This window comes from Pelobates fuscus, chromosome 6 (genome assembly GCF_036172605.1).
Source record: "Pelobates fuscus isolate aPelFus1 chromosome 6, aPelFus1.pri, whole genome shotgun sequence".
In the NCBI taxonomy this organism is placed as follows: domain Eukaryota; kingdom Metazoa; phylum Chordata; class Amphibia; order Anura; family Pelobatidae; genus Pelobates; species Pelobates fuscus.
In genome coordinates, this window is record NC_086322.1 from 104,791,631 (window position 1) to 104,818,690 (window position 27,060).

Genomic DNA, 27,060 nt, shown 5'->3' on the forward strand with positions numbered 1-27,060 from the left:
AAAAGAACTAAGTAAACACGTCTCTGTATTTACTACTCTAACGAAAGCGCAATCCTCCATCTGCAAGGTGTTTCGCACACAACGTTTTTCCGGGAGGGCTGGTCGCTACAGAGGCTGAGCGACTGGCAGAGCCGCCTTCACAGGCTACAGGCCTCGACCCACAGACCATTGAAACTCGGGCAATACCCGATTCCACCACAGGCAGTTTTTTCCCTCTCGCGGAGCTCTCAGAGGACGTGGATCTGCTTCCCTCCGCGGTCGCACTGCTACAGGTAATGGACCTTACTTATTCTCATATTCCTATTGCAGGCCGGTTAACCCTTTTTTCCCAACAGTGGTCTCGACTCACTCGAGATCCTTGGATCCTTCAGACTGTGTCCGGGTTCCACCTGGACTTTTCAGACGAACCAATACAAAAATCTCCTCCTATCCCGATCAAGATGTCATTGTTAGACGAGTCGACTCTTCGGAGCGAACTCAACAATCTATTCACCAAAGGTGCGATCGAAAGAGTTGTTGGCCCACAGGTCTTCATAAGCAACATGTTTCTGGTCAAGAAAAAAATCAGGAGACCTACGACCTGTTATCAATCTAAGAGATCTGAACAGGTTTATCACATACTGTCATTTCAAAATGGAGGGAATCCATTTATTGAGAGACCAGCTCTGGGAGGGAGATTGGTTCTCCCGCTTCGATCTAAAGAATGCATACCTAACTGTGCCGGTAACACCAGCCCACCGCTGCCTCCTTCAGTTTCGTTGGGAACAGGAACTATGGCAATTCACCTGCCTCCCCTTCAGCCTATCTTCCGCAAACTAATTACCAAACTAATGAAACCAGTAATGGCGTTACTGCGTTCCCAGGGAATCCGGTCCATAGTTTATCTGGACAATATTCTCCTCATGGCGCAGGACTCGTTCCGAATGGGACCCGGCAGGCAACTTTCACCCGTTGGCAATCCAGGATCATCTCCGACTAGTGGCTTGGACCGTTTCAGGGGATCTTGGAATGTCTGAGGCCTTTCGACTACTGCTCAGGGACTCCTTTGGGATTCATGGGCCCCAGGAACCAGACGCTCTTACATCTCTGCATGGCATCATTGGAGTTGCTGGTGTTTGGAAAGGAACTTTGATCCCTTTTCAACATCTATAATTAATATTATCAAGTTCCTGCCATCTCTGTTTGATCAGGGTAAATCCTACCAGACTATTAACGTGTTTCGATCTGCTATTTCTGCAGCGCACGTTCCTATTGAAAGTTCGTCAGTAGGCAAACACCCTTCTGTGTGTAGACTCTTGCGGGGCATCCGCAACGCTAGACCTCCGGCTCCCAAATATAATCAATTCTGGGACGTAGCTCTCATGCTCACATTCTTAGAAGCTTGCCAGACAACGAGGTGCTTGCCCTATGCCAATTGTCAGCCAAATTAGCTCTCCTCCTTTGCTTGGTCTCCTTCCGAAGAGTCTCCGACATCAGGGCTTTCGACTTTCATGCCCTCGATTTTACACCGGAAGGGGTGCACTTTCACATCACTAGACGCACCAAGACCAATTCATCTACAGTGAACTACCCCTACTTTACGGAGAAGCCACTTCTCTGCGTAGCCCGTTGCGTAAGACACTACATCTCTCGCACTACCCCTCTTGGGGCACCTACTTGGCCCCTCCTTGTGTCTTATGTGCAACCACACAAACCAGTCTCGAGCCCTACTATTGCTCGGTGGATTAAATGACTGCTAACTCTGGCTGGCATTGATGCGTCTTTCGGGGCCCAATCGGTTAGAGGCGCGGCTGCCTCCTCTGTGTTCATGGCTGGAGGTTCCCCTGGCGGAGATTTTGTCCTCCGCCGATTGGTCTAGAGAATCCACTTTCCGTACCTTTTATTTTAGACATTCTCCACACGTTTCTTTGTCCATGCTATCTACGCGTTAAAATAGCAAATATGAAGCCTCCTTGCTTGCCATAAAATTCGGGATTATTCTAACTTCTAGTGACCTAATAATCTAAATTTTATTAAATACAGGAGGGCGAATATTTTCCCACCTTGGAATACCATTACCCACCCTATTAGGTAAGTATCTCTTAGCACCTCCATCTCTAACTAAGTGGCTAGCCTCCTTTCGACTGGTCTTCTTTTCTGGCCTTTACTAGTCAATTAATTAAGATGTTAAAGTTTGCATTCAAATTGAACGTTAGTTTCATTGCATTTTTAATTTGGGTCTCACTTACCCAAGACACCATACAGTTAGTTATTATATGTTAAAACGTGCACTTAAATTGGACGTTAGTTTCATGGCATTTAATTAGATTTTCTCTTGCCCAAGAGACCATACTTTCACGATGTTTTCTCTTTCCTCCTAGTGTGAAGATCGCTCATCATCTGTTTCAAGTCTCCCCCGCGAGTTGAGCACTGTTACCTACTCATCGTTCTAATGGTTCTACGTTTACATGGTTGACTCTACGACTGTTCGGCTACATCAAGAAAGAGGAATTGGGAGGAGCCTGATGGCAGTTTATATTACTGTGATGCATGCTGATTGGTTAAACTTTTTTACACTGATTGTTAACCGTTTCTTTGCTGCTGGGAGTTACAGTAAAGAAAGACAAGCAAATATTCGCCTCCTGTATTCTAATAAAATTTAGAATAATCCCGAATTAGTAGTCATCTATCCCATTTCTCTCTAAAGGGTTTACTCACCAATCGTCAAGTTATAGCTCAGATAAAACTAAACATTTCTAAACAGGAGGAATATGTTGATAATTTCAATCTCTGCTCGTTATCTCGGTTGCTCACAATAGAATTTTAGTTTACTTCACTGGTAATGGAGTTTAAGTTAAGTGGGTTTTCCAGAATTGAACATTGAGGCCCATATGGTCAACATTAAGTTCACTTAGATGAAAGGTGAAGTTTTTTTTTTTTGTTTTTTTTTTTTAGCAGAACAAATTTGAGTCGATTTACAATCCATTGCAGCCCTCCATGAATAATAAATTATATGCCAATTAAAAAGGGAAATCTAAAAACATAGTGTAGCACTTCAATAATAAACAGTGAAAAAGCAAATATTCAATATTGCAAAACACAACGTAAAAAAATATTTAGAAATATGTCCCAGTTTCAATGGCAAGGTCAAGGTCACCTATAAAGTACCAATGCAACCAACATTTAAATAGAATTAAACAATGTTGAGTACAAATCTTGCAAACTTCAATGTGATTGTTTATCCCAACCAATAATAATATCCCTTTAAAAAGTGTCCCTGCAAACAACTTATAGTGCTATGATACTTTGCAGCAATGGAATTTTCACAGAGATTGGGACCGCAAAAACAAAAATAGTACACAATAGCACAGATTGTATAATACAAATATATATATATTGTTATACCAAAGCCCCCCTGTGAATGTTCACTCACATGAAACAGAGCCCAAGATTTGACTCTAGCATAACACCTTGGAGCCTTTATTTAAGTACTACACCAGTGGTTCCCAAACCAGTCTTCAAGGCACCCTTACTAGTCCAGGATTTTGGGATTACCCAGTTGTGTCTAAGGCAGGTTTTTTTTTTCTTTCTAAAAACACCTTAGACACAACTGGGTAATACCAGATTTGGGAACCACTGTACTACACTAAGTTTTTAGATTTCACTTTTTAATTGGTGTGGGGAAGACACTTGGTAGTGATAAGCAGCCTATTCATTAGATTTTTATTTGGAATTTATTTTTTTGTAAAGAAAATAGATTTTAATCACCTTTATATTTTTCATTTTTATAATTTTCATTGTTTAATAAAACGCTATGCCCACTTGTCTATACTATGCTACTTAATCCTCTCCAGCGTCATTCTCCAGGAAAGTCACAGGTCAAGCTTACAGTTAAAATATGGTATTTCAGGGTAAGTGCCCATGTTGCAAAGCATAATACAGAAAGGAAGGGGCTAACTTAGACATACACGGATGAAGCGTCAAGAATGTGTCTTCTATTGATCTTTTAAATCATGTTTTCTTTCCAAATCATTCTCTCCTGGCTAATAGGTACTTTTACTAGTGTACATTTGAAAGCTGCGATTATACTTCTTTGCAATCAGTCACATACTAATGGACATGTTTACAACCTGCCAATCTAACATCATAGCACTTATAAAAAAAAAAAATAATAATAATAAAAAAAAAAAACCTGTTGGCGCTTTATAAATAATAATAATAACAGGAGATAGCCATAAAAGGTTGGATAACTCCTGTCAAATCACATTTTAATTTTGCTTAACTGGTTTCATCTTGATTCTCGTTGTCAGCTGCTTTTCATGCAAATGCAGCCCATTTTTTACTTGGAAATAAACAGTCACTCAGTTCTGCACTGGCCACAATATAGTTCTAAATAGGATGGAATGTTTAGATACACCGAATAGTTTTGAATAATTATAATGCAGCTCCCATAATGCTTTGCATTCATCAGTCAAAAAAAAATAAAAATGATATATATCCATACACACACACACACACCGCTGACTTGCCGAGTATCATGGAAGATGTACATTAACAAAAACTGAATGGCATCCATATATGTGCAGAATTAATCAAAATCTGCTGCCCAATATTTCACCCAGTTTGTCATTAAATCATGAACAAGACAGAGGGAAATAGGGGAGCAGGGGAACACAAAATGTGAATCAAAAACAGTAATTTGGGGGATTATACAGTCTTAGACAGAAGTTGGGAATTCTGTTGCAACTTGCCATGTATTTTGTCTGACTTGCAGTGCCTCACAAAAATATTTACTTCTTTTAAATCCTTGGCTTTGCACATCATTTCTATAACAAGTACGGCATGTGCGGTGCAGCTGATTGATCTGAAAATAAATGATGTTATCAAACCTGCATTAGGTCCTGTTTCTCCTTCTCTCCGCTACTGATGGCCTTTCTAATACTTTTCAGCTCCGATAGAATGTCCTTTGCCTCTTTGAGCTCATAACCACTCTGTCCCCCTGACATTTTTTGGTCAATACTGAAAAAAACAAAAACATAAAACAAAGAATGAAACAAAAAAAAGAAAGCATAGGCTCACAAGGCTGCAGCATGAACTGGATAGAATTATTGATGAAGTGATGAAGATATATCTATTGCAAAGACTTCTGTAAAATCTCCACTTTGTGCAGTATAAAATTCAAAAACAAAACTATATTTTACAATCACGGGACAATGAGAAGTGTTGTCGGAATCATAACACATCTAGGCTATGCCATTAACCAGGATATTCAACTGACAGCTCATACTTAAACTAAAACTCCCATTAACATTAGCAAGATTATATCAGGTTGAGTATCATCACACTTATACTTAATGTGTGTACGTGTGTGTGTGTGTGTGTGTGTGTGTGTGTGTGTTGAAAAACGTTGATTATATTGTTGCAATGGAACCTGTCAAGGCTATATTAGGCAGCAGTCAGTCAGTTCTTGAATTTCATGTGTTGGAAGCAGACATAATTGGCAACGAAAAACCATACAAAGCTGAATACATTTGACGGAGGCCAAATAGTGATGGCAAGAAGACTGGGTCAGAGCACCTCCAAAACTGCAAGTCTTGTAGGGTGTTTCTGGTATTCAGTGGTCAGTATCTACCGAAAGTGGTGCAAGGAAGCACAACCAGTGAACTGGCATCAGGGTCATATGCACCCAAGTCTCACTAATGCACATGGGGAGCAAAGGCTAGTACGTCTAATCCAATCACACAGTAGAGGTACTGTAGCTCAAATTTCTGAAAACATTTAATGCTGGCCACGATAAAAAGGTATCAGAACACACATTGCCTCACAGTTTGCAGCATATGGGGCTGTGTAGCCACAGGCAGATCAGAGGGCCCACAGCCAAAAGCGCCTACTTTTTGGATCTGAGCATCAGATTTGGACCATGGAGCAATAGAAGAAGGTTGCCTGGTCTGATGAATCACATTTTCTTTTAGATCAGGTGAATGGTCGTATGCGTCGTTTACTTGGGAAAGAGATGGCAGCAGAATGCACGATAGGAAGAAGTCAGGCCGGTGGAGGCAATGTTATGATCTGGACAATTCTGCTTAGAGACCTTGAGGACTGGCATTCCTGTAGATGTTACTTGGACACATTTCACCTTAAAGAACATGACAGAGTTCAAGGTGTTGCCTTGGCCTCCAAATTCTCCATATCTCAATCCAATTGAGCATCTGATGTGATTTGGAAAACCAAATCTGATCAGTGAAGGAACCTTGGAACTTGCTGCCAGATACCACAGGACATGTGCAGAGGTTTTGTGGAGTCCATCTGAGCTTTTTTTGCAGTACGAGTGTGACCTACACAGTATTAGGCAGGTGGTTTTAATATGGTGGGTGATTAGTTTATATACAGGGCTCCAAAATCCCACTTGCTCACTAGCCATTGGCAAGAGAAAATTCACTCCTTAGTGAATCTGCCATAGGCCGTCCAAGCATGAAGGGGTGAATAGCTTTTAGGCGAGTCTAGATGTGTTGGATTTGAAATTTTTAGCCTTGATATTTGCATATGCTTAATACAATATATACATTCTCAGAAAGGTATTCCATATTCTACTACTTTTTGTTGACATACAGTGTGCTAAAAATAAAGAAATACACTGACCAAGTAGTTCAAGGGCCAGCAGAGTAATAACTCTCTTAAGATTGTGTATTCACCATTTCTGAAAAATCAATTCCACCCTTGCCTGCGAGATGACTCTTAATTACGGAGTCTGTCTACTAAAGGTCAGTAGGTGACATTGAGTGAAATAGCCGATTTGGGTAAAATTCTCTAGGTCAGCTAATCACTTGAGTCAACTGCAAAGTCACATTTTGCAATCAACTTGCTATACTTCACTCATTTATTCTTACAGCTCAAGGTAAAAAATAGCCCACATTTCAATGAAACCTACAGCAATATTTAGGTATTCTGAAACACTAAAACTTGACTTGCGGAAGAGATTTAAACGTATGCTATTCAAGGAAAGGGAGTCCAAGACTTTAGGTCAGTACCAGAATAATTAATGATTCGAACACTGAGCAATGTAAATGTTCTGTGCACTCAGACATTAAGTTATTTCATAGTCATAATAATAAAAATAATCATAATAAAAAGCGGATGTAAATTGAACATGGTCATAAAATTCAAAGGCAGAGCGTATGTAGGACACATCTCTCTCCATACCATTGGCTGTAGTCTGCAATTATTAAGAAGCCAATGACAGAAATCCCCTGGCTCATCAGATATTAATCAACAACTCTATTTTATATCCACTAAACACTATATTGCCAATCTTAGGTTAAAATTTAGAAAAATAAATCTGTATATCTTTGGTTACTTTAGCTGAAATTTGCAATTCAGTTTTGAATTAGCTACAAGTCTGGGTTTAGTAGACAAAAAAAAAAAAAAAAAAAAAGGATGTGAAGATTTTCTTTTTATTATTATAATTGTTATCTTTTTACTGTATACCCCCTCGAAAGCTCAATACTTTTAGTAGGCCATTGTATTTGTTTTCGTGTAACACTTAAAGGACCACTATAGGCACCCAGACCACTTTAGCTTAATCAAGTGGTCTGGGTGCCAGGTCCAGCTAGGTTTAACCCTTTTTTCTATAAACATAGCAGTTTCAAACTGTTATGTTTACATATGGGTTAATCCAGCCTCTCATTGACAGCCACTAGAGGCGCTTCCGCGCTTCTCACTGTGATTTTCACAGTGAGAAGACGGCAGCGTCCATAGGAAAGCATTGTGAATGCTTTTCTATGGACTGGCTGAATGCGTGCGCAGCTCATGCCGCGCATGCGCATTCAGCCGAGAAGGAGGAGAGGTGGAGCAGAGTCCTCCGCCCCGGCACTGGAGAAAGAGGTAAATTTAACCCCTTCCACCCCCTAGAGCCCGGTGGGAGGGGGGCCCTGAGGGTGGAGCACCCTCAAGGCACTATAGTGCCAGGAAAACAAGTATGTTTTCCTGGCACTGTAGTGGTCCTTTAATGATTTAAATTCTCTAGCTTAAAGGGACACTATAGTCACCTGAACAACTTCAGCTTAAGGAGGTTGTTCAGGTGAGAACTATAGCTCTCTGCAGCCTCTCTCATGTAAACACTGTATTTCCTGAGAAAATACAGTGTTTCAATTGAAAGCTAGGAACACCTCCAGTTGCAGTCACTCAGAGTGAACCAGAGGGACTTTGGAGTTGATGGAGGCATAATATGCCTCCATCCACTCAGATCTGCTGTCAGCAGAGCACAGGGCAGCACTAGGCACAGCATCCTGTAATTCAGTGTCTCCTCCCTCTGCATGCAGACACTGAACTTTCCTCATAGAGATTCATTGATTCAATTCATCTCTATGAGGAGATGCTGATTGGCCAGGGCTGTGTTTGAATCACGCTGGCTCTGCCCCTGATCTGCCTCTTTGCCAGTCTCAGTCAATCCTATGGGGAAGCACTGTTATTGGATCAGGCTTCCACATGTCAGCAGACTGCTTGTTTTTCTGAGTCTAACAGCATGCAGATTTACAGCTTCAGGCTTGAATACAGCAAGATTTATACTATATTTATGGAGGCATGAAGGGCCCAGGGGGGCTAGATGGTGGTGTTAACACTATAGGGTCAGGAATACAGGTTTGTGTTCCTGACCCTATAGTGATCCTTTAAAACAAAGCAAATATGTAAGCTGCAACGTGGGCCAATGTCTAAACTGACTGAGGTTTTAATTTATGGCATTTTGGGGTAATCTATTCCATATTTGGTTGTTGGAATTTTTATTTTTACACAACACCATCATTAGATTTGTTCATCACCACTACCACCTAACCCCCCTCCTTAATTCTAATCTATGGTCTTTCAGTAAACTTAAAAACTATATTCATGCTCCAAGCATATATCATGGCTAGGTTTCTTTAAAAGGACTGTAACTGACTGAGCATGCTGGGAGTCACAGTGCAGAGTAATTTCAGAATGGGGGCGGCCTTTCTTTTGTACAAGATCTGGCCGTCTCCAAAAACCATCCATTGTTTCTCTATGGTATGTTGTTGACAGTTTCTTAAACATGCTTTGGATTCCTATCAAAATTGCTCGCAAGCAAGCTGATTTAAAACAATACTTGCTTGTTGTATTTATATAATAAGAAGAGCACAGCGCTTGGTTAACCTTTAATACTGGCACAGGGCATGAGGTATGATCACTCCAGAGTAAGAAGAATTAAGGAATACAAGATTGCATTTACTAGTGTCTGGATTTTGCACAAACCAAATGCAACTATTGATTTTTCTCTTCCACTCCAAAGAGCTATGACTACCAAACAAAATAGCCTCCTTTCTGCAAGAGAACGTGTATATTTTGTCTGGGTGTAGGATGTAAATACTTCTGAAAGGTTTAGTTGTGTGAATGCACAAGCAGGGCAATAGAAAAAAAAAAAAAAACTTTTCTTTCAAAACAAATCTATAGTTAAAATCCAGTTTACAAGTTCACAATTCTTATCTTTCTTGCCCTCCACGGAAAAAAAAACAAAAAAAAACTGTTACACACACACGTCATCTGGGATGCAAAAGGACATTATTTAATAGTGAAATGTGGTGACCTGAAAATGAAATTTAGGGCAAAATGGATGGAAAATAAAAAAAGTTGATCTGAATAATCGTTTCTATTTTAATTCATGATTTGTTCAATAAAGTGTATATTAAGCTGGGCTGTCCAAACTGCTAAATTTACCAATATGGACATATATTTTTCACTTGACTTTTAAACGACTGTGTAAATAAAGCTCATGGTAATTATGGTTACTGCACGTTGACACCACTTGCATGAAGAGTCACAATTGCAATTCAAAGGTGGTCTTTGAGTTCCCTGGGAGTTTCTAAGTTCAAATTCAGTTTAGTTCAACGGCAGGAGTATTCAAGCAAACCCTGACACATGTTCCACTGAACTAAGGAGTAGCTGTCTGTGAACTGAGCTGACGAATGACAATTTCATTTACAGTATATTCCCCATTACACACAAACTGTTCTATAAAGTTGTTTCATTTGAGTGCAATCACCTCATAAAAACACTTAACCCAGAGTTTAACTCACTTGCACTCAAGCTACTTTTCATGGTGCCTTCTTTGGAGCTTAAACTGACATTTAGTAAAAACCATTATGACAAAAGGTACAGAAGCTGTAAATGAAGAAGGCGTATTAGGGGCAATTATATGTTTTTATACGATGCTCAGGCGGGTTGTTACATTAATACACAACATACAGACTATATTATTAGGTATTCCAAAGTTTGTTAAATGGGAAAAAGGTTTTATTTTAATGATAATTTCTATGGATAAAGACTAGATATTTAATTATAAAGTTGTTCTCCTTTATAGAATCATTAATGATCATGATGCCACTACATAGTTACTCACACGTGATAATTCTCTTTGTTATACTGCATGGATTGGGGGTTAATGCAGCTCCAGGCCCATGGATTAAACACTTAAAAAAAAATAAAAAGTCTCCTTTCTACTACACTCACTACATCCACCTCTTTCTCTGTCCCAGGATGCATACCAGGAGCAAACATTTGAATGCTAGTAAGAAGAGAAAGAGAGGAGTGTAAATAGGATAGAGTGAGAGGAGAGCTGTGCGGCTTGTAAAATGGGCAGATAGACCGAGTTGAGAGATGGAAGAGAGAGATTGACACTGGGTACGCATAGACTCAAAAGACATCTTGCAAGTGCCCCTCCGCCAAACGCTCCATAGTTAAAATCTATAGTGTTAGGAATATATGTGACATATTGTGATCCTTTAACCACTTTAAAACAAGCTACAACCACAATTACCATGTTATCTCATATATGACTGTATACTACAGTTTAATGCCGAGGGGGGCATGTCAAATCTAAATCTGACTGGCAACACTTAGTATTTAGTTGCAGCACCAAAACATTGTTGGCACATATTATACATGATAAAAAAAAAAAAAATAACCAGCAAATATTTATATTAATCAATATACGTAATTTTTCGGTTTAAATCCTATAAACCAGACATGAGCATAACAGTTCTGCACAGTTTGATGTGCTCTGCACTGTGGAGGGATTCATAGCAAACTTGTAGTTTATATATTTAAGAGCACGACAGGGATACGAGCTAAATGTAAAGTGAAGAATAATAATGTATCCGATCCATGGATGTGCTAGCAATTTTTCTCTGCATTTGTTCTTTTCCATTTTACAATGAGCAGTGAATCTAAAGCTTTGAAATAAAAATACTACATCCATCCTATAATGCATCCGCAGCAAAGCTGTAGCAGTTTAGTAGCTTAGTTGTAATATGGTAATTATGTATGAACGATTGAGCTACTTATGACTGTATAACAGGCTCATTCAGGGACTCGCTACATTCTAGATATCAGTGTGTCAATGCAAATATACAATGACAACTGCTAATAAGATCAATTTATGTAGCACACAGTTATTCAGCATTTTTGTTTATATACATACACTATACAGATTTCTGTAGACATTTTGCTACTAATATATAGGGTCAGAATTAATAAGAGTAACATTTCGGTTTTCTTTTTTGTTCTTTTTTTCTCCCAGATTGCAAACATAATTTGCAGCTTTGATAGTCATGGTGCCGAGCGTGCTGAAAGCACTCCACAGGTTTTAGCAGAATGAATGGTAGTATTTTTAGATCCTCTGCATGGTGTAAGGAAAGTGTTTGCTATATAATAAGCCCAAATCAAACACCCAAAATATGGGCCATTGAAGCTGCCCCACAGACTTTTCAGAGCTCCTTTCTGAAAATTTCTAATGATATTAAAACCCCAAAATGAACCGCTTTCATTAACCTGCCAATTTCAGGTGACCGAAGTGCAGAGAGAAAAAAGGGAGGAGAAATGATTTAATTATCCCAGGAATCGCATTGCATTTAGTTAAAGTTAATTACAATTTACCTATCAGATACTAGCCTCCCCTACTTCCAAACCACTCGTCAAGTTCTTTTGATACACCCGCACTTCTCTCCTTGCCCCATAGACCTTCACTGTTCAAATGGTCCAAATAAAGATCAAACTCTAAGATGGTTGCATAATGTAAAATTTAAAGACATAGCAAAAAAATAAAAAATAACTCCAAGTAAATAAAATACATGAAATAACTGGTGACCGTATAGTGAATAAAGAGCGGTGATGATATATGGATTAAACAATTAGCACTTTGGAGAACAAATGTACAGGTGAGCAGTTCTATAGAAGCTAATGATGTAGAACCTTTTCCAATTCTAGCTCCAAGCAAGCTATGCGTACACTCCATATGCCTGGCCCAGTAATCTCTGCTATGTGTGCAAGGCACAAATCATTCTGTGATATGTAAAAAAAAATGTCAGAAATCTGCAGTTATCTGATACACACAGAGCCATCACCAATTATATAAAATAAAAAAATAAAAAATCTATACATAGGTATTTAGAAGAGAGCGCAGGTAACTTTTTTCCTTTGGTTTTTACAGAATGTATTGGGGCTGATGTGTACTATGGTCGTTGCTGCTGCCCAGGAGTGATGGGAGTTTGAGCGCAGGACTTGTTTTTTTTGTATTTGTATTCACTTCTTGTATCACAGAGCTATGTTACAATGCTGCCGCCCATCCAATGTGTTCCCTTTTAAGGGTTAATAAGTATGAAGGGGTGTAAAAAAAAAAAAAAGTCCATTTGAAGTGACTAAAAAACCTCCATTTGTTTAAATATACATAGGGATTTAGGAGAGAGCACAGGTAACTTTTTTCCTTTGGTTTTCACCAATTATAATATATTTCATTTTCCTATATTAAAATAGGAATGTCGCTGGATGCATGACAAAGTTCTTTAAATTCAAACTAAACTGCATAGTTCATTTCATATAGACTGAATTTAGGCCCCTGTTTAAAATGTTTGCCTAAATCACAATGGATAACGAATGAACACTTAAATTCTGACATTTCCATTTCTTGTTATTTAAGGAAAATCAAAAGAGAACTCATAAGAAACAAATATGCGTCTTCTGCTTTTTGTATAAATGACTGTGACTGTCATAATGTCAGAATAAATGCAGAGGATTAGTCTATAGGAGAATAATCGCTACTATCTGTGCTATTATCTGCATACATCATGTTCTGAACGTCTTCACAAACTCACAATATGTTAAAGATTAAGGGGGGGGAAAAAAGGGGTTTTGTAACAAGTAGAAGATTAGCATTTCAAGGCTTGAGAAGTGCTGTATCTTATGACTTTTCATGGAAAACATTTTTTATTTTCCTATGTGTCCTTAAATATAAAGGTTACGCAGAATGGGAAAGAGCGCTCTGCCAAGACGCTCAACGAGGTGTTGACAGAACTGAAATCCGTACAAAACTCACCGCTGCAATGTCTCAAACCCTTGTTCCTTATAAAGTAGCTCCTGCTTCATTTGTGACAGCTCCCTCTTCAGCTTTTTAACCTGGTGTAAAAAAATAAAAATGAGTCAAGAGGTCTGAGTGGTGGTTATAAAGTTATAAAGTATGAGCAAAATAATGGAGGAATTTATAATATCACAAGTGCATTTTTTTTTATTCACAGGAGAAAATATGAACAGCAAATCACTGAGATCTCAGTAGCTCCCTGCACTCATTAAAGCAGTTTCTCAGCTCATGTTTGTGTTTGCTTTGGGTTATGTATCAGAGATTCTGATATATTCAGACCTTAATGTCATTTGGTACAGTACAGATACTATTAAAAGGTTATTGCTGGGCAAAAGTTCGATATTAGGGGGACTTGGCTAGGAAACGGTTTGTTATGGGTCTTAAAAGGTAACATTTTAGATGTCCATTGATTTAATGCTTTCCTAGGTGTGCATCAGGTGACACTGCCAAAGGAAGGCTCAATGACATTGAAGTGAGCAAGGGGTCTCTGCAACTAGACTACATGTTATTGTTATAGCCAAATAAGGTCCCAGAGATGGGTTACCAATGATTAAAAAAAATATATATATATATATATATAGATTATTTTTTTTTTTTAAATCAATATTTGTGTGTTGCCACAATGTTCACGCCATAAGCAGATATCCAAAATGATCCACTTAAAAATGTAACAAAATATTTCATACAAATGCACACACTCTTACAAAAATGAGTAGGGGAGAAATATTAAATGCCACTGAATTCAATTCATTTTAAAATAGCATTGCTAGAATTGCTCTGAAATAGGTTAACAGCAATACAATTATTTAATCAAGTAAGCATTTAGTTAGCCATTTTTAAGTTTGTTTTGAGTCATATCCCTGAATGTGTATGTTATCGCCAAACATAGTGATTAAAGGAACTAACATCAGGTTTTTATTCTTGCAACCTTTAATTGCAGCTTATGTGCGCAGTGCATGTTTTATTTGGGTCACAGGTCATTTATGGTTGTCATATGTATTTACAAACATGCACCAGAATGTTACTTGTCAGGACGAAAAATATAAATTTGCCCAGATTTACTTAAATCATGGGCTAGAAAGTCAATAGCTGGCTACGAGAACACACCAATGAATTTACATAAGTACTGTGAATGAATTGCATATAAAATCAATCACTCTCATTAATGGGACACTCCAGGCACCCAGACCACTTCTGCCCATTGAAGTGGTCTGGGTGCCAACTCCCACTACCCTTAACCCTGCAAGTGTCATTATTGCAGTTTTTTATAAACTGCAATAATTAAATTGCAGGGTTGACTCCACCTCTAGTGGCTGTCTACTAGCTCTAATGCTCATGCGCGGCAATGCTGCGCATGCGCATTAGTTCTCCCCGGCGGTGGGCGGGATCAGTCTCGCCCACCGGCCGACGTGATAATTGGGAGGAGCGGCGGCAAGAAGAAAGCACCGCCGAGGGACCACCGGCGGGGTCTCAGGTGAGTGACCTGAAGGGGTTTTCACCCCTTCAGCTACTGGGGATTGGGAGGGGACCTGCAGTGCCAGGAAAACAAATTGTTTTCCTGGCACTGGAGTTTCCCTTTAATCATTTTAAACCTCAATGTGAAAATATTCTGCTATTTAATATAGAATGTGCAAGTCACTCTTTCCCAACATGTAATAACTTTTTTATTGTGATGAAATAAACGTTTAGATGTGATTTCAAGTATCTTTTCAAATACGTCCTGGGCTTGGTTGTTATGACTCATCTTGAGTTACTAATGTAAAAGAGGTTTGAACAGATCAAGCAGATGTATTATCCAAACAACGTATCCTGGCCTCCTTTGACATGGTTTTACTTAAACTAGTCCAAGTAGTATGGCAAATGTATTGGGACCTATAAACAGATACATAGGTTTCTACTGAAGAAAATACACACAAGTTAGAACAGATTGAAGTTGTATAAATGCAGATCTACTACTTTGAAAAATCAGAGAAATCCTGGAGACCATGGGAAACTTACCCTTACTTTTGTGGTGGATATTTCTGCCTTAAGGATATCAGGATCATATTTTGTACTAGAGGATGAACCTGAAAACACTAAATTAAAAGAAAACAAAAGAAAATCTTTATTTGAAACATGAAAAGTTGGTTTCAATGTTTAGCTATTGCTTAGTCATAATTCTTAAACTATATTTCTATCAGTCTAAAAAGTGGATGAAATTAATCTGCTGAGCTTTTGTCAGTGCTTCACATAAAAGTGTATTCAGCTACATAATGTAAGTAACAAATTCCATAGTCATTAGCATCATTTAGTGTCTTTTAAATGCCTGCCTACACCTCACAATTCAAAATGTGGTCAGTGGACTATTGAACCTTTGTGTTAGGTGTATTTCAGAGAAATATTAACCAGTGATTTGGAAAGTTACCACTGTGCTGTGCCATCTGATCGAAAAACCCAACCAATCAAATGGCAGGCTCATAACTGAACTACTTGTAAGGTCAAACAAAAACGCTGCTCATTTGGTTATTTGCCATGTAATAGAATACGAATATTTTTGTTTTGATATTGTTATGTTGGTATTGTTCAGATTTGCTGAATATGAGTAATCCTCAAATACAGGGTTACTGGACACAGAAGAAATGAAAATGGTAGTAGGGTGCCAAGAGGTTAGTCATTTCAGGCCAAGCTTTTTGACACTCTATGAAAGACGTCTGTGCACTTTAAAAAAAAACAAAACCAAAACAACGACCACCACTGACTTAACGCAAAGTGCTGAGGAAGTACAGTGAAACAGCTGAAGAATAATTCTATTCCTATAATTCTTATATTTATAATAGTCACAACCAAAGTGCAAAATATTTAGCTTGCTCAGATCCTGCAGCAAGTTAATTTATATATTGTGTCTTGTGAAAGAGAAAAAGGTAGTCTGTCAATCCACGCTCGGCAGCGTTTGAACAGAAAGTGTGTGTGTGTGTATACACACACACATATACAAACACCTTCCATGTGTGCTCTGATTTAGAGACTCACATTTGTGTGGTGTTATCCAGAGGAATTTTTTGCAAACATTAACCTATAATATTTGCTTCCTTCATACTTACAACTTGTGCGGGAACTGGATTTTTCTTTGTAAGCATCGTTGAGCCGCACATACTCATCTAAAGCAAGTGCCAGCCTCTGTTCTTTTACATGGTAAAGTTCTTTTTGTGTGCTGAGGGCATCCTGAGCCACTGTGAGATAGTCCTTCAGCATTCGCTCCTGTTCTTTTCTCCATAACTTTCTTGGATCTTCTATCTGTGTGGTTTCTAAAATAAAACAAAGCTTGGTTTGAAAAATAGTATAGCTTTTAATATTCACAAGCAGTGACAGAAAGAGAGGCTCTGGGTATAGAAACTTCTCACACCTATATCACCCCAATCAACTCCATTTTTCTTGTACACTGACTGTATTCTTTGGCTTAGCTTTGATCCTTCCAAAACATACAAAGTCAATGACGAACCTACAGATACCAGAACATCTTTGGCTATTCAGGGCCAGTTTGCACTACTGGGTTACCCAAGAGATGAGTAACCAAGGACATATGTCACCATTACAAAATCAGTGAAGTGAACATAGAATAGTATGAAACCAACTATTTGTTTTTATATCTAGGGCTATCTGGATTCACGTATGTCTTTCAAAGCAAGAATAAAAAAAAATAAAAAAAAATATTATATATTTTTTTAAAACATCTCTTCCATGAAGACATTGGTTTAATATCCTAATGGGAAATAAATAAATAAATAGTGGTTCACGGTCTAACCAAGCACTATACACCGAGATGTTTACCTCTGTAAATAAAAATATAAATACAATAAAATTAGCAAATAGGTTCAAAAATATAAACACAGCATTTGTTTTGTAAAAAGATTGCAGTATTGTTAACATTTTTGTTTTGTTCTTAAAATAAAGTAGGGAAGCAAATAATTGTAAGCAACGATCTAAAAAAAAAAAAAATAATAAATAATAATAATAAAAAAAAAAAATTGTATCTCTGTATTTATCCATCAGTCGTCACATGCACATATACATACACATAAAATATCTACATCCCTATCTTTATTTCTAACCTCACAATTCACTGGAAAGGTTGCTACAGAGTACTGACACCAATGAAATTACTTGCATGGTAGGCGCCACTCGCATAGAAATTATGGCACCAGGCCCGGACTGGCCATCGGGCATACCGGGCAAATGCCTGGTGGGCCTCGATGGCCATGGGGCTGAGGAGATCACAGGATCTCCCCTGCCAGCCCCTGCTGTGTGCCTCCATGGGCCGGTGGGGAGATCAAAGATCTCCCTCACCGGCCCAGAGACACTGAGATGCGGCCGCCGGCTGAGGAGGGAGGGAGGCAGGTGAGAGGACCGGCGGAGCTCTAACCAGCAGCTCCGCCGGGTCCTCTCGCGAGGTCTGAGCGTTGCCGCAGTTACCGCGGCAACGCTCCGATCTCACGAGAGTGAACTCTAGCCTGCAGGGACTAGAGTTCACTCTCACCACTGGACCACCAGGGAAGGAAGCATGGCAGAACGGCTCCCCCCCATCCCAGGCTAAAGGTAAGAAGGGAGGGTGGGGAATATAACTTTTTTTAATTAAAAAATGTATTTAAATTTAAATAAATACATTCACACTCACACGCACAGCACCCTCGCTCACGCACAGCGGGCGCCCTCGCTCACGCACAGCACCCTCGCTCACGCACAGCGGGCGCCCTCGCTCACGCACAGCGCCCTCGCTCACGCACCGCACCCTCGCATATATATATATATATATATATATATATATATATAAATATATATAAAATAACCCTCAGTGAGTTAACAGACAAAGAAAATTAGAAACCTAGAATGTGACGGCAGATAAAAACACCCTCACACACACAATACTTCCATATAAATATATATATATATATATATATATATATATATATATATATATATATATATATATATATATATATATATATATATATACACACACACACACACACACACACACACACACACACACTACAGCACCCCTCACACAGCACCACTACACACATTACACTCCAGATACACGCTAGATCCCTTACCCTATATGCACTCTTAATCCTCCACACACACACACACGCGCACACACGCGCACACACGCGCACACACGCGCACACACGCGCACACACACGCACACACACGCGCACACACGCGCACACACGCGCACACACGCGCACACACGCGCACACACGCGCACACACGCGCACACACGCGCACACACTCTGGGTCCTTTACACACACACACACACACACACTACATTCCTTGTCAGCAAACACATACAACATTCTCTAAACACACCCTCTCTACAATCCCTACACACACACACTACGGCCGTATGCACACACTCGCTACATCCCCTATAACACTATGCCCCCTATACACACACTCTGTACAGCCCCTAGCCACACATATTACACCACAAATGAAATTGACCTATTTACACAATACCACACCACACTCTACACAAACGCAATCCCACAAGCAGGCTCCAAACACATGCATCATACACTTTCCTGGCCCTTTTGTCCTCTGGTATCCCACTTGTGGAGACACCAGAGACAATTTTAAAGCAAACACAGCTCAAGCATGTTATTAAATTTGCTTGCACTGCGCAGAACAAATTCAGGGTCTTTTTCTAATGCTAGAGCTCTTCAGCGGGGCTCTGCGCATTGAACTAACATGCTCACTTTGAGGGGGGCGTGCTTGTCATTAGTGATGACAAAACACACCCTCTCTGGCCCCGCCCCCCTTCTTAGGGGGCCGCTCTGATTGAAAAATGCCCTGGCCTAATTTTTTTCCCCAGTCCGGCCCTGTCTGGCACCACGAGAGTCACAAGCTAAAACACACAATTTATTTTGCCATATCGTGGTCACAAACCATGACCTTGGAGGAGCACACTTTACAAGTATTATTTGACAATATAACTGCATGCAATAAACTGAATAAATAAAGAAAGTCCTTTCTATAAGGAACATTAAAATGAAATGTTGTAAGGTCATACTGAACATTGTATTTATATAAATAAAGTCAAGCGCTCTCACTGCCCCCCCCCCACGCTGATCACATCACAAGTAAGAGAACGAAAAAGGCTCTAACTTGCATCGAACAGAAATCAAGTTGGTTAAAGGGAAACTGTGGAAGAAATTACGACTTATTTTCTAATGCACTAGATTAGCGGTATGCAACCTACAGCATTCTAAATCTTGTAAACTACATCTCGCACAATGCTCGCAATGCATTAGGGGAGATGTAGTTCACAACATCTGGAGTGCCGAAGGTTGCATACCCCTGCAACACCTGCCTAGATGATGAGCTAAAAAAATTCAAAATAGTTTGCTAATGCTGCGGACAATGTTTAGTGAACCATGGACAGCAATTGTTGAAATCTTAGACAAAGCGGGGGGTCAGTCTTTAACTGCAGCAATGTTTACAAATCGCTGCAATGATGAACCATACTCACTTATGAGAGTCTTAAAGAAACCCTTACATAATGGTTCAATAATGACTGTGTATTTCCTTAGACGACAAACCAGCAATTTACAGACCTGTATTTAACAGTATATAATATTTAGAGAATCACAAAAAACGGTATGCAGTATTTAGTATGCATACATTTGATGAGTAAAATTGGAGAGGTTATAATTTTTTCGCAAATAAAGTCCTTTTTTTTTTTTTTTTTTTTTTTTTTTTTTAACACTGACTATTGTTCTGTTTTCTTTAAGCAATAAACATGTGATTGGAATAGCTAGGCGAAAAACCAGAGGGTGATATTATTGCATTTGTAATGCACAGACAATGCAGTTATCTATTGAATAACCATACATCAGCATATAGGCATTTTGTAATATTATGGTGAATCCATAGCTCTCTAAATGAGTTCATTAAAAAAAAAAAAAAAAAAAATCACAAGCCATTACCATATGTTCATGTGTGTTCACAACTCAGAGACTTACAGTTATCTACACTCAGAATTTTCACAAATTCACAAAAATGGCAAAACTGTAAAATGTAAAAAACATTTTTTACCTGTAAACATTCGCCAAGCCAGCTTTTGTCTTGCTTATTTTAGTCTCAGTATTGCCATTTTGTTTAATTCTGGATTTACTAAAAGGTATAATACACAAACCCCTGTATACAATGTAATTTTCTATCTACAAACATACATGCTTATCCATTGATAAGACCATTGCAAAAGACTTTGATTCTAATTATTCCATATTTATTGTATAAGAGCAACGCATTACCAACGCCATCCATTATGGTGTTACACTCTACAGTGACACTTTGTATGATGGCGGCGTAAGGGAATAACACACTGTAACAATCCACCTAAATCAGTAGCTGCCATTAGAAGTCACCTGAATGTTGCCATTTATGGCTCTCAAACAAAAGAAAGAGCCATGCAATGGTATTTACTTAAATGAATTTACAAAGTATACATCTGATTGAAAAATCGGTGTTATGTAGCTCACTGCAATAGAATATTATTTCACATTTCACACAACAATGTATATAATAGAAATCTATTACAGAGCAAAAATTAACTAATGAGAACTGGGATAAATGAATGACAGGTGAAAATCAGATTTCTCAATTCATCAATAAACTACTGATGATAAAGCCCAAACAGCACCAGCTCTTTTTCAATCTGGATAACAACGGTTACAGAAATAAATAGAAAGCCCTTCGGCTTGTAGCTTTTGCCCAAGATATTTTTTAATGGGAGGGAGGTTATAGCTGCAGCAAGGCAGGGCTACCTTCAACTATGGAAGGATAAACTATACACAAATTAGATCATTTACACAAGGGACATCATGAGTGTTAATGCTTCAAAAGGTTTTCATAACCGATTTGATATTAAGGGGAGTAAAATTAGGGCCGTCAGACTGCAGAGGAGCCTAGCATAAAGGAACACTATAGTCACCCAGACCACTTCAGCTCAATGAAGTGGTCTGGGTGACTGGTCCCTCAGGTTTTAACCCTGCAGATGCAAAACACAGCAGTTTCAGAGAAACTGCTATGTTTACATTGCAGGGTTAAGCCAGCCTCTAGTGGCTGTCTTCTGGACAGCCACTAGGGGCGCATCTGCGACGCTGGAGGCATATTATGCCTCAATAACGCAGAGCGTCCATAGGAAAGTATGAAAAATGCTTTCCTATTGATAGCTTGAATGCGCATGCAGCACTTGCCGACGTCGGCAGAGGGAGCTGACGTCGGTGGGGGAGGAGAGGAAAAAGCTGGAAAAAGGTAAGCTGCTGAAGGGGTTTTAACCCCTTCAGCCCAGCGGAAGGGGGACCCTGAGGGTGGGGGCACCCTCAGGGCACTATGTTTTCCTGACACTACAGGACCCTGCAGCTCCTCCGGGTCCTTCTCTCGCGAGCGCGGAGCGTTGAGCGTTGACGCAGTTACCACGGCAACGCTCCAAATCTCGCAAGAGTGAACTCTAACCATGGAGCTGCAGGTAAGAGTTCACTCTGACCACTGGCACCACCAGGGAATCCCCACCGGATCACCAGGGATCGAGAAATGTCCCCCTTCCTCCCAGTAAAGGTAAGAAGGGAGGTGGGACATAAATATACACATTGCCCCCCCACACACACACTGCCCCACACATACATACAGTGCCCCCCATACACACTGCCCCACACACACTGCTGCCCCCCCATACACATGACCCTCCCATACACACACTGCCCCACACATACATACAGTGTCGCCCAATACACACACACATACTGTGCCCCCCATAAACACACTGCCCCATACACACACTGCAAGCCTCACATACACTGCCACGCACACACACCACTGCTCCTATGCCCTATATCCCAGCAGACCCCAGGTAAGTTGTCAAACTGTTCTTAAATGGTTTGACTACTTTCTCTGGGATGGCATCCTGGCACTACTGGCACCAGAACTACTACACTGAGCTGTAGTGGTTATTGTGCCTGTATTATTTAAATAATCTACAAGTGCCCCTCCCGAGATCAGGCTCTGGATCCGCCACTGCTAGAAGGTCATAGTAGAACTAGAACAGCAGGCTATAGATCCAGCCCACATGAAAATAAGGTGCAATCTTGTTAGGTATTTATGGAGATTATGCACATTCCACACAGAATGAATACCACTCAATCACTACTATTGATAATGTTGGTCTCCCGGGTAATGCTGTGACTGTTGTTTAACCAAGTACGCTACAGACATTGTTTTGTTACGTATGTTCACGGCAGCAACAAAGCCAGCGAGGAACAAACAAGGCATTTACCTATCCTACCTAGCTGCTTCATGTCACTTAAAGGATATTCTATGAAGCCCATCCCTAGTCTATACACAGCAAATATTCAAAAAATGTGTCGACTGCAATGAAGGCCAACCAGCTTTCATCTTTATATTACATTGATGACTGGGTAGTTAAGAGAATACCACTGTGTGCAGCCCTCGGTTGTACTTTAAACAATAGACATTTTCTGAGTCAGTTGGCTCAGGAGAAGTTTAAGAGCCAAACTTGAGAGAGTGGCTGTCCCTTAAACTGGTATTCTGAATGGATTGCAGATTACAAATAGTCAAGAAAAAGGAAAAGTGTCTGCAATAACAAAATAAGTAAATAATCTTTTTTTTTTTTTTCATATTAAAAGCATAGAGGTACATATTCTGACAAAGAGATGGGCTCTACATTCATTTTTCTTCCTTGGCCTTATTTGTTTGTCAAATAATACTTTGCTATGTGCCACAATCTTTTAAGAACGCATAGCATTTCCATCTAACTGCAGAGCTATTCTAATAAGTTACATTTTCAGGACCAATTTTTAAAAAGTAAACTGTAAAATATCAAAAAAGACACAGTTTTGATAAGATTCTGGGAGCTGGCACACAAACCAACATCATAGTTATCTGCAGAATACACTTAATCATCCTTAGATAAAGCAATCATAGGCCATACAGGAGTCCACATTCCAGCAGCCTCCACTGATATGAAGGGGGCAGGGTCGGCGCATCCTATAGGCCGATTAGGCGGCCGCCTAGGGCACTTGTTAAGGGGGGCACTGGGTCAAAATGTGAGTCGCAGGTTATGGCACCGGGCACTGGGTGCATTTACATAGTTGCAGACTAGCTCCCTGGTTCCATTGACCTCAGCCCGCAAAGATCAGAACCGCCACACAATCACAATCAGTGACCAATGCACACACACAATGCAGTGACCCAAGCAGACACACAAGCGCAGACAGACACACACACACTGATCCAATCCGACATACATACACATTGTTTAAATTACTCACACACACACACACACTATTAAGTCCCCTCTTGCCTTAATTTGATATTAGCTCTGTAAGTGCCCCTTAGTGCCCAGTGTCAAGACCTGCGGTACACATATTGACAAGACGCCCCCCTTAACAAGCGCCCTAGGCAGCCATATTGGGCGAATGGGGCAGCAATATTGTTTTTGCCTAAGGCAGGAAAATCCTTGCACCGGCCCTGGAAGGGGGAGACAGTGCATTGTTAGGCTAATACAATAAAACATTAAAGGGCTTATAAAATAAAAAAAACATTATGTCAACCAGAGTAAGGTACATTTTGTAGCTAGTAATATATCAATCAAGTATTAGAATATTATTTTATTGGCTCATGTTAAATTGTCAAATATTAACAAAAGAACCAGGTAATGTTTTTGTTTTGTTTTATACCTTAATGAACTAATCACAGTGGAATTCCTGTGAGTGACATGCACTGCTGAAGGAGAAGAAATTCGAAATGAAGTTGTAATGGAATAAAAAAAAAAAAAAAAAAAAATTATTTTATATATATATATATATACACACACACACACACACACACACATATATATATATACACACACACACACACACACATATATATATTTTAAAGTTAATTAGGGTTAGTGTCGCATCCATCAATCTACTGAAAACCTTTATCTGATATTTGTGGACATAGCCCTATGAAAGTATGATGCGGATGAATATCACACGGATACAACATTATCTGTGCCTGTCTGTTAACTACTTAGCTTGTGTATAATTAAGCATATAACATGTATTACAGACAAACCACATAATAAATTTGACTTTGTAGACCTTGTCTAACCTTTTTACTCAAGAGGTTTCTGAATTGCAGCCACCAGAGTATCATGGGAGATTTTGTTCAGATGGATCAGTTAGTAAGTTGTATTATTTTTTTCCCCCACTGGCTACACAATTAAAGCAACTTGTGATCACCAACTCTCTCAATAATATTAAACTTTTCTACATAGCAATACCAAAACCAAGAATTACACATTAACATGTGTACAAGTCCACGGTCACTTCTACAAAAGATTCCTTGCATTTAGCAATTTCCTATTCCTTGTTCAATGAGTTTAGTTTTACATTTTGTATAACAGGTTGCAAGGTGTTGCCTCTATGGATTAGATTTGTTGTTCTGGCACATCCCACAGATGCGCAAATTGGATTGAGATCTAGGGAATTTGTAGGCCAAGGCAAGATCTTGAACTCCTTGTCATGTTCCTCAAACTATTCATGAATTATTATTATTATTATTATTGCCATTTATATAGCGCCAACAGATTCCGTAGCGCTTTACAATATTATGAGAGGGGATTTAACTATAAATAGGACAATTACAAATATACTTACGAGAACAATAGGTTGAAGAGGACCCTGCTCAATAATGTTTGCAGTGTGGCAGGGTGCATTATCCCGCAGATACTGGTCACTGCCATCAGGGAACACCATTGCCATAAAGGGGTGCACACTGTCTGCAACAGTCTTTAGACACGTGTCAAAGTAAAATCCATGTGAATGTCAGGTCCCAAGGTTTCCCAGCAGAACATTGCCCAGAGCCGTCCTGCTTTCTTCGCATAGTGCATCCTGCGGTCATCTCTTCCCCAGGTAAATAACACACACCTGGCCATCCACCTGATCTAAATGAAAATATGATTCATCAAACCAGGCAACCTTCTTTCATGACTCCATGGTCCAGTTCCGACACTCATGACCCCACTGAAGGCGCTTTCGGTGGTGGACAGGGGACATCATGGGTACTTTCACTGGTCTCTGGCTACGCAGATACATATACAGCAAACTGTGATGCACTCTGTGTTCTGACACCTTTCTATCATGGCCAGGATTACATTACATTACAATCTGAGTCACAGTAGCTCTTGTGTGATTGAACCAGATGGTCTGGCCTTCGCTCCCCATATGCATTAATAAGCCTTAGGCGCCCATGACCTTGACTCCGATTCACTAGTTGTCCTTCCTTGCACTACTCTTGGTAGTTATTCGCTTGCCCATTTTTCCAGCTTTCAATACATGAAATTCAAGAACTGACTGTAACGATATAATCAATGTTACTCACTTCACCTGTCAGTGGTTTTAATGTTGTGGATAATCAGTGTACATTGTACAATTTTATTACTCGACTTGACCCCATACATCATAGATGCATTCTAAAATTAGTTTAGAATGGGTGAGTTAAAATTGTTTTTTTTTTTTTTTAGTTTCTCCTTTTCTCCCTGCCTGCAGAGAAACTGAAATATTTAGATATTATTCAGAGAATGCAAAGAATTGTAATGGACTGTAGAATAGCAGTCATGTGGAAATGCCTGGCATTACTCCAATTATTTAATAGGCAATTTTAAATTGCAAATTTTGGATTGCGAGCCCCATGCTACATTTTCAGGGTGGGTGATTCAAAGGCATGTGTCACTTTACAGAGAATAAGATCTAGTCTGTACATCGCACTAGCCAAATTACTGCAGCTTAAATAATGCAGACAAGCTGCATGGATAGGCTGTGAAAGATGGGCCGACTCAAAGTCTGTCAAAGTCATTTTATTGGATTTACCTACTTTAAAATTAAAGCTATGCTCATTGAAACCATCCTGAACGTGGTATATTTAGTGGAAAACAAAATAGACAAAAGGGTTATAATCTGAAACCCAAAGAGCAATGTTATTTAAATGGACCACTAAAGTCACCCAGGCCACGTCATCTCAATAAAGTCACCTGGATAAACTAGTCTGGTTCTTTTTAACACTGCAATGCAAAACATCATATTGACAGTCACTATGATCCTGCCGTACATCATGCATTTTAGGACAACAATGCTCCTCTGTGACAGGTGGAGAGGAAAGCGGTGCAGAGGGAGCTTTGTTTCAGGAAAAAAGCAAGTAAATGTTGCATTTTATAAATGAGAGACACTAAAACGGCTTTATTTAGCTAAAGTAATTTAGGTGACTATAGTGTTCCTTTAATGCAGGTGAAAATAATGTTGGTTCAATGGTATCACGGACACTGAAGATCAAGTTGCCAGTCCAATATTCCTTAGTAAAGTAGGCCTTGCAGGACACTGGAAAAGTCCCTATTTGTGCCTGAGGGTGTTTTTTGAGAATATTGGTAAATCATGTAGGAGGATGGAAGAGAGTCGGTCGGTGAGATGCCAATTAAGGTGGATTAGAAATCAGAATTCTCTGTACGAGTAGGAGAGGTCCTGACTGCGTACAGCCGAAGAGTGGCACAGGCCACCTGTGCAGGCATTTGTGCTCAATTTAAAAAAAAAAAAAAATATAAGGCATCTAGCCAAAACTGAGA

At 39.5% G+C, this 27,060-nt stretch overlaps 1 protein-coding gene across 2 annotated transcripts in view; it reads right to left on the reverse strand.

Annotated features, from left to right (window-relative positions):
- Nucleotides 1-27,060, reverse strand: part of WWC2 (WW and C2 domain containing 2) — a 146,487-nt gene that overhangs the window by 70,498 nt on the left and 48,929 nt on the right. For both annotated transcript variants that reach the window (XM_063458143.1, XM_063458144.1), the window contains 4 exons: nt 16,480-16,683; nt 15,398-15,474; nt 13,358-13,437; nt 4,869-4,998 (listed from right to left, as the gene is read on the reverse strand). In XM_063458143.1, the coding sequence (XP_063314213.1) occupies nt 4,869-4,998; nt 13,358-13,437; nt 15,398-15,474; nt 16,480-16,683 (491 nt within the window). The remainder of the gene's footprint in view (nt 1-4,868; nt 4,999-13,357; nt 13,438-15,397; nt 15,475-16,479; nt 16,684-27,060) is intronic.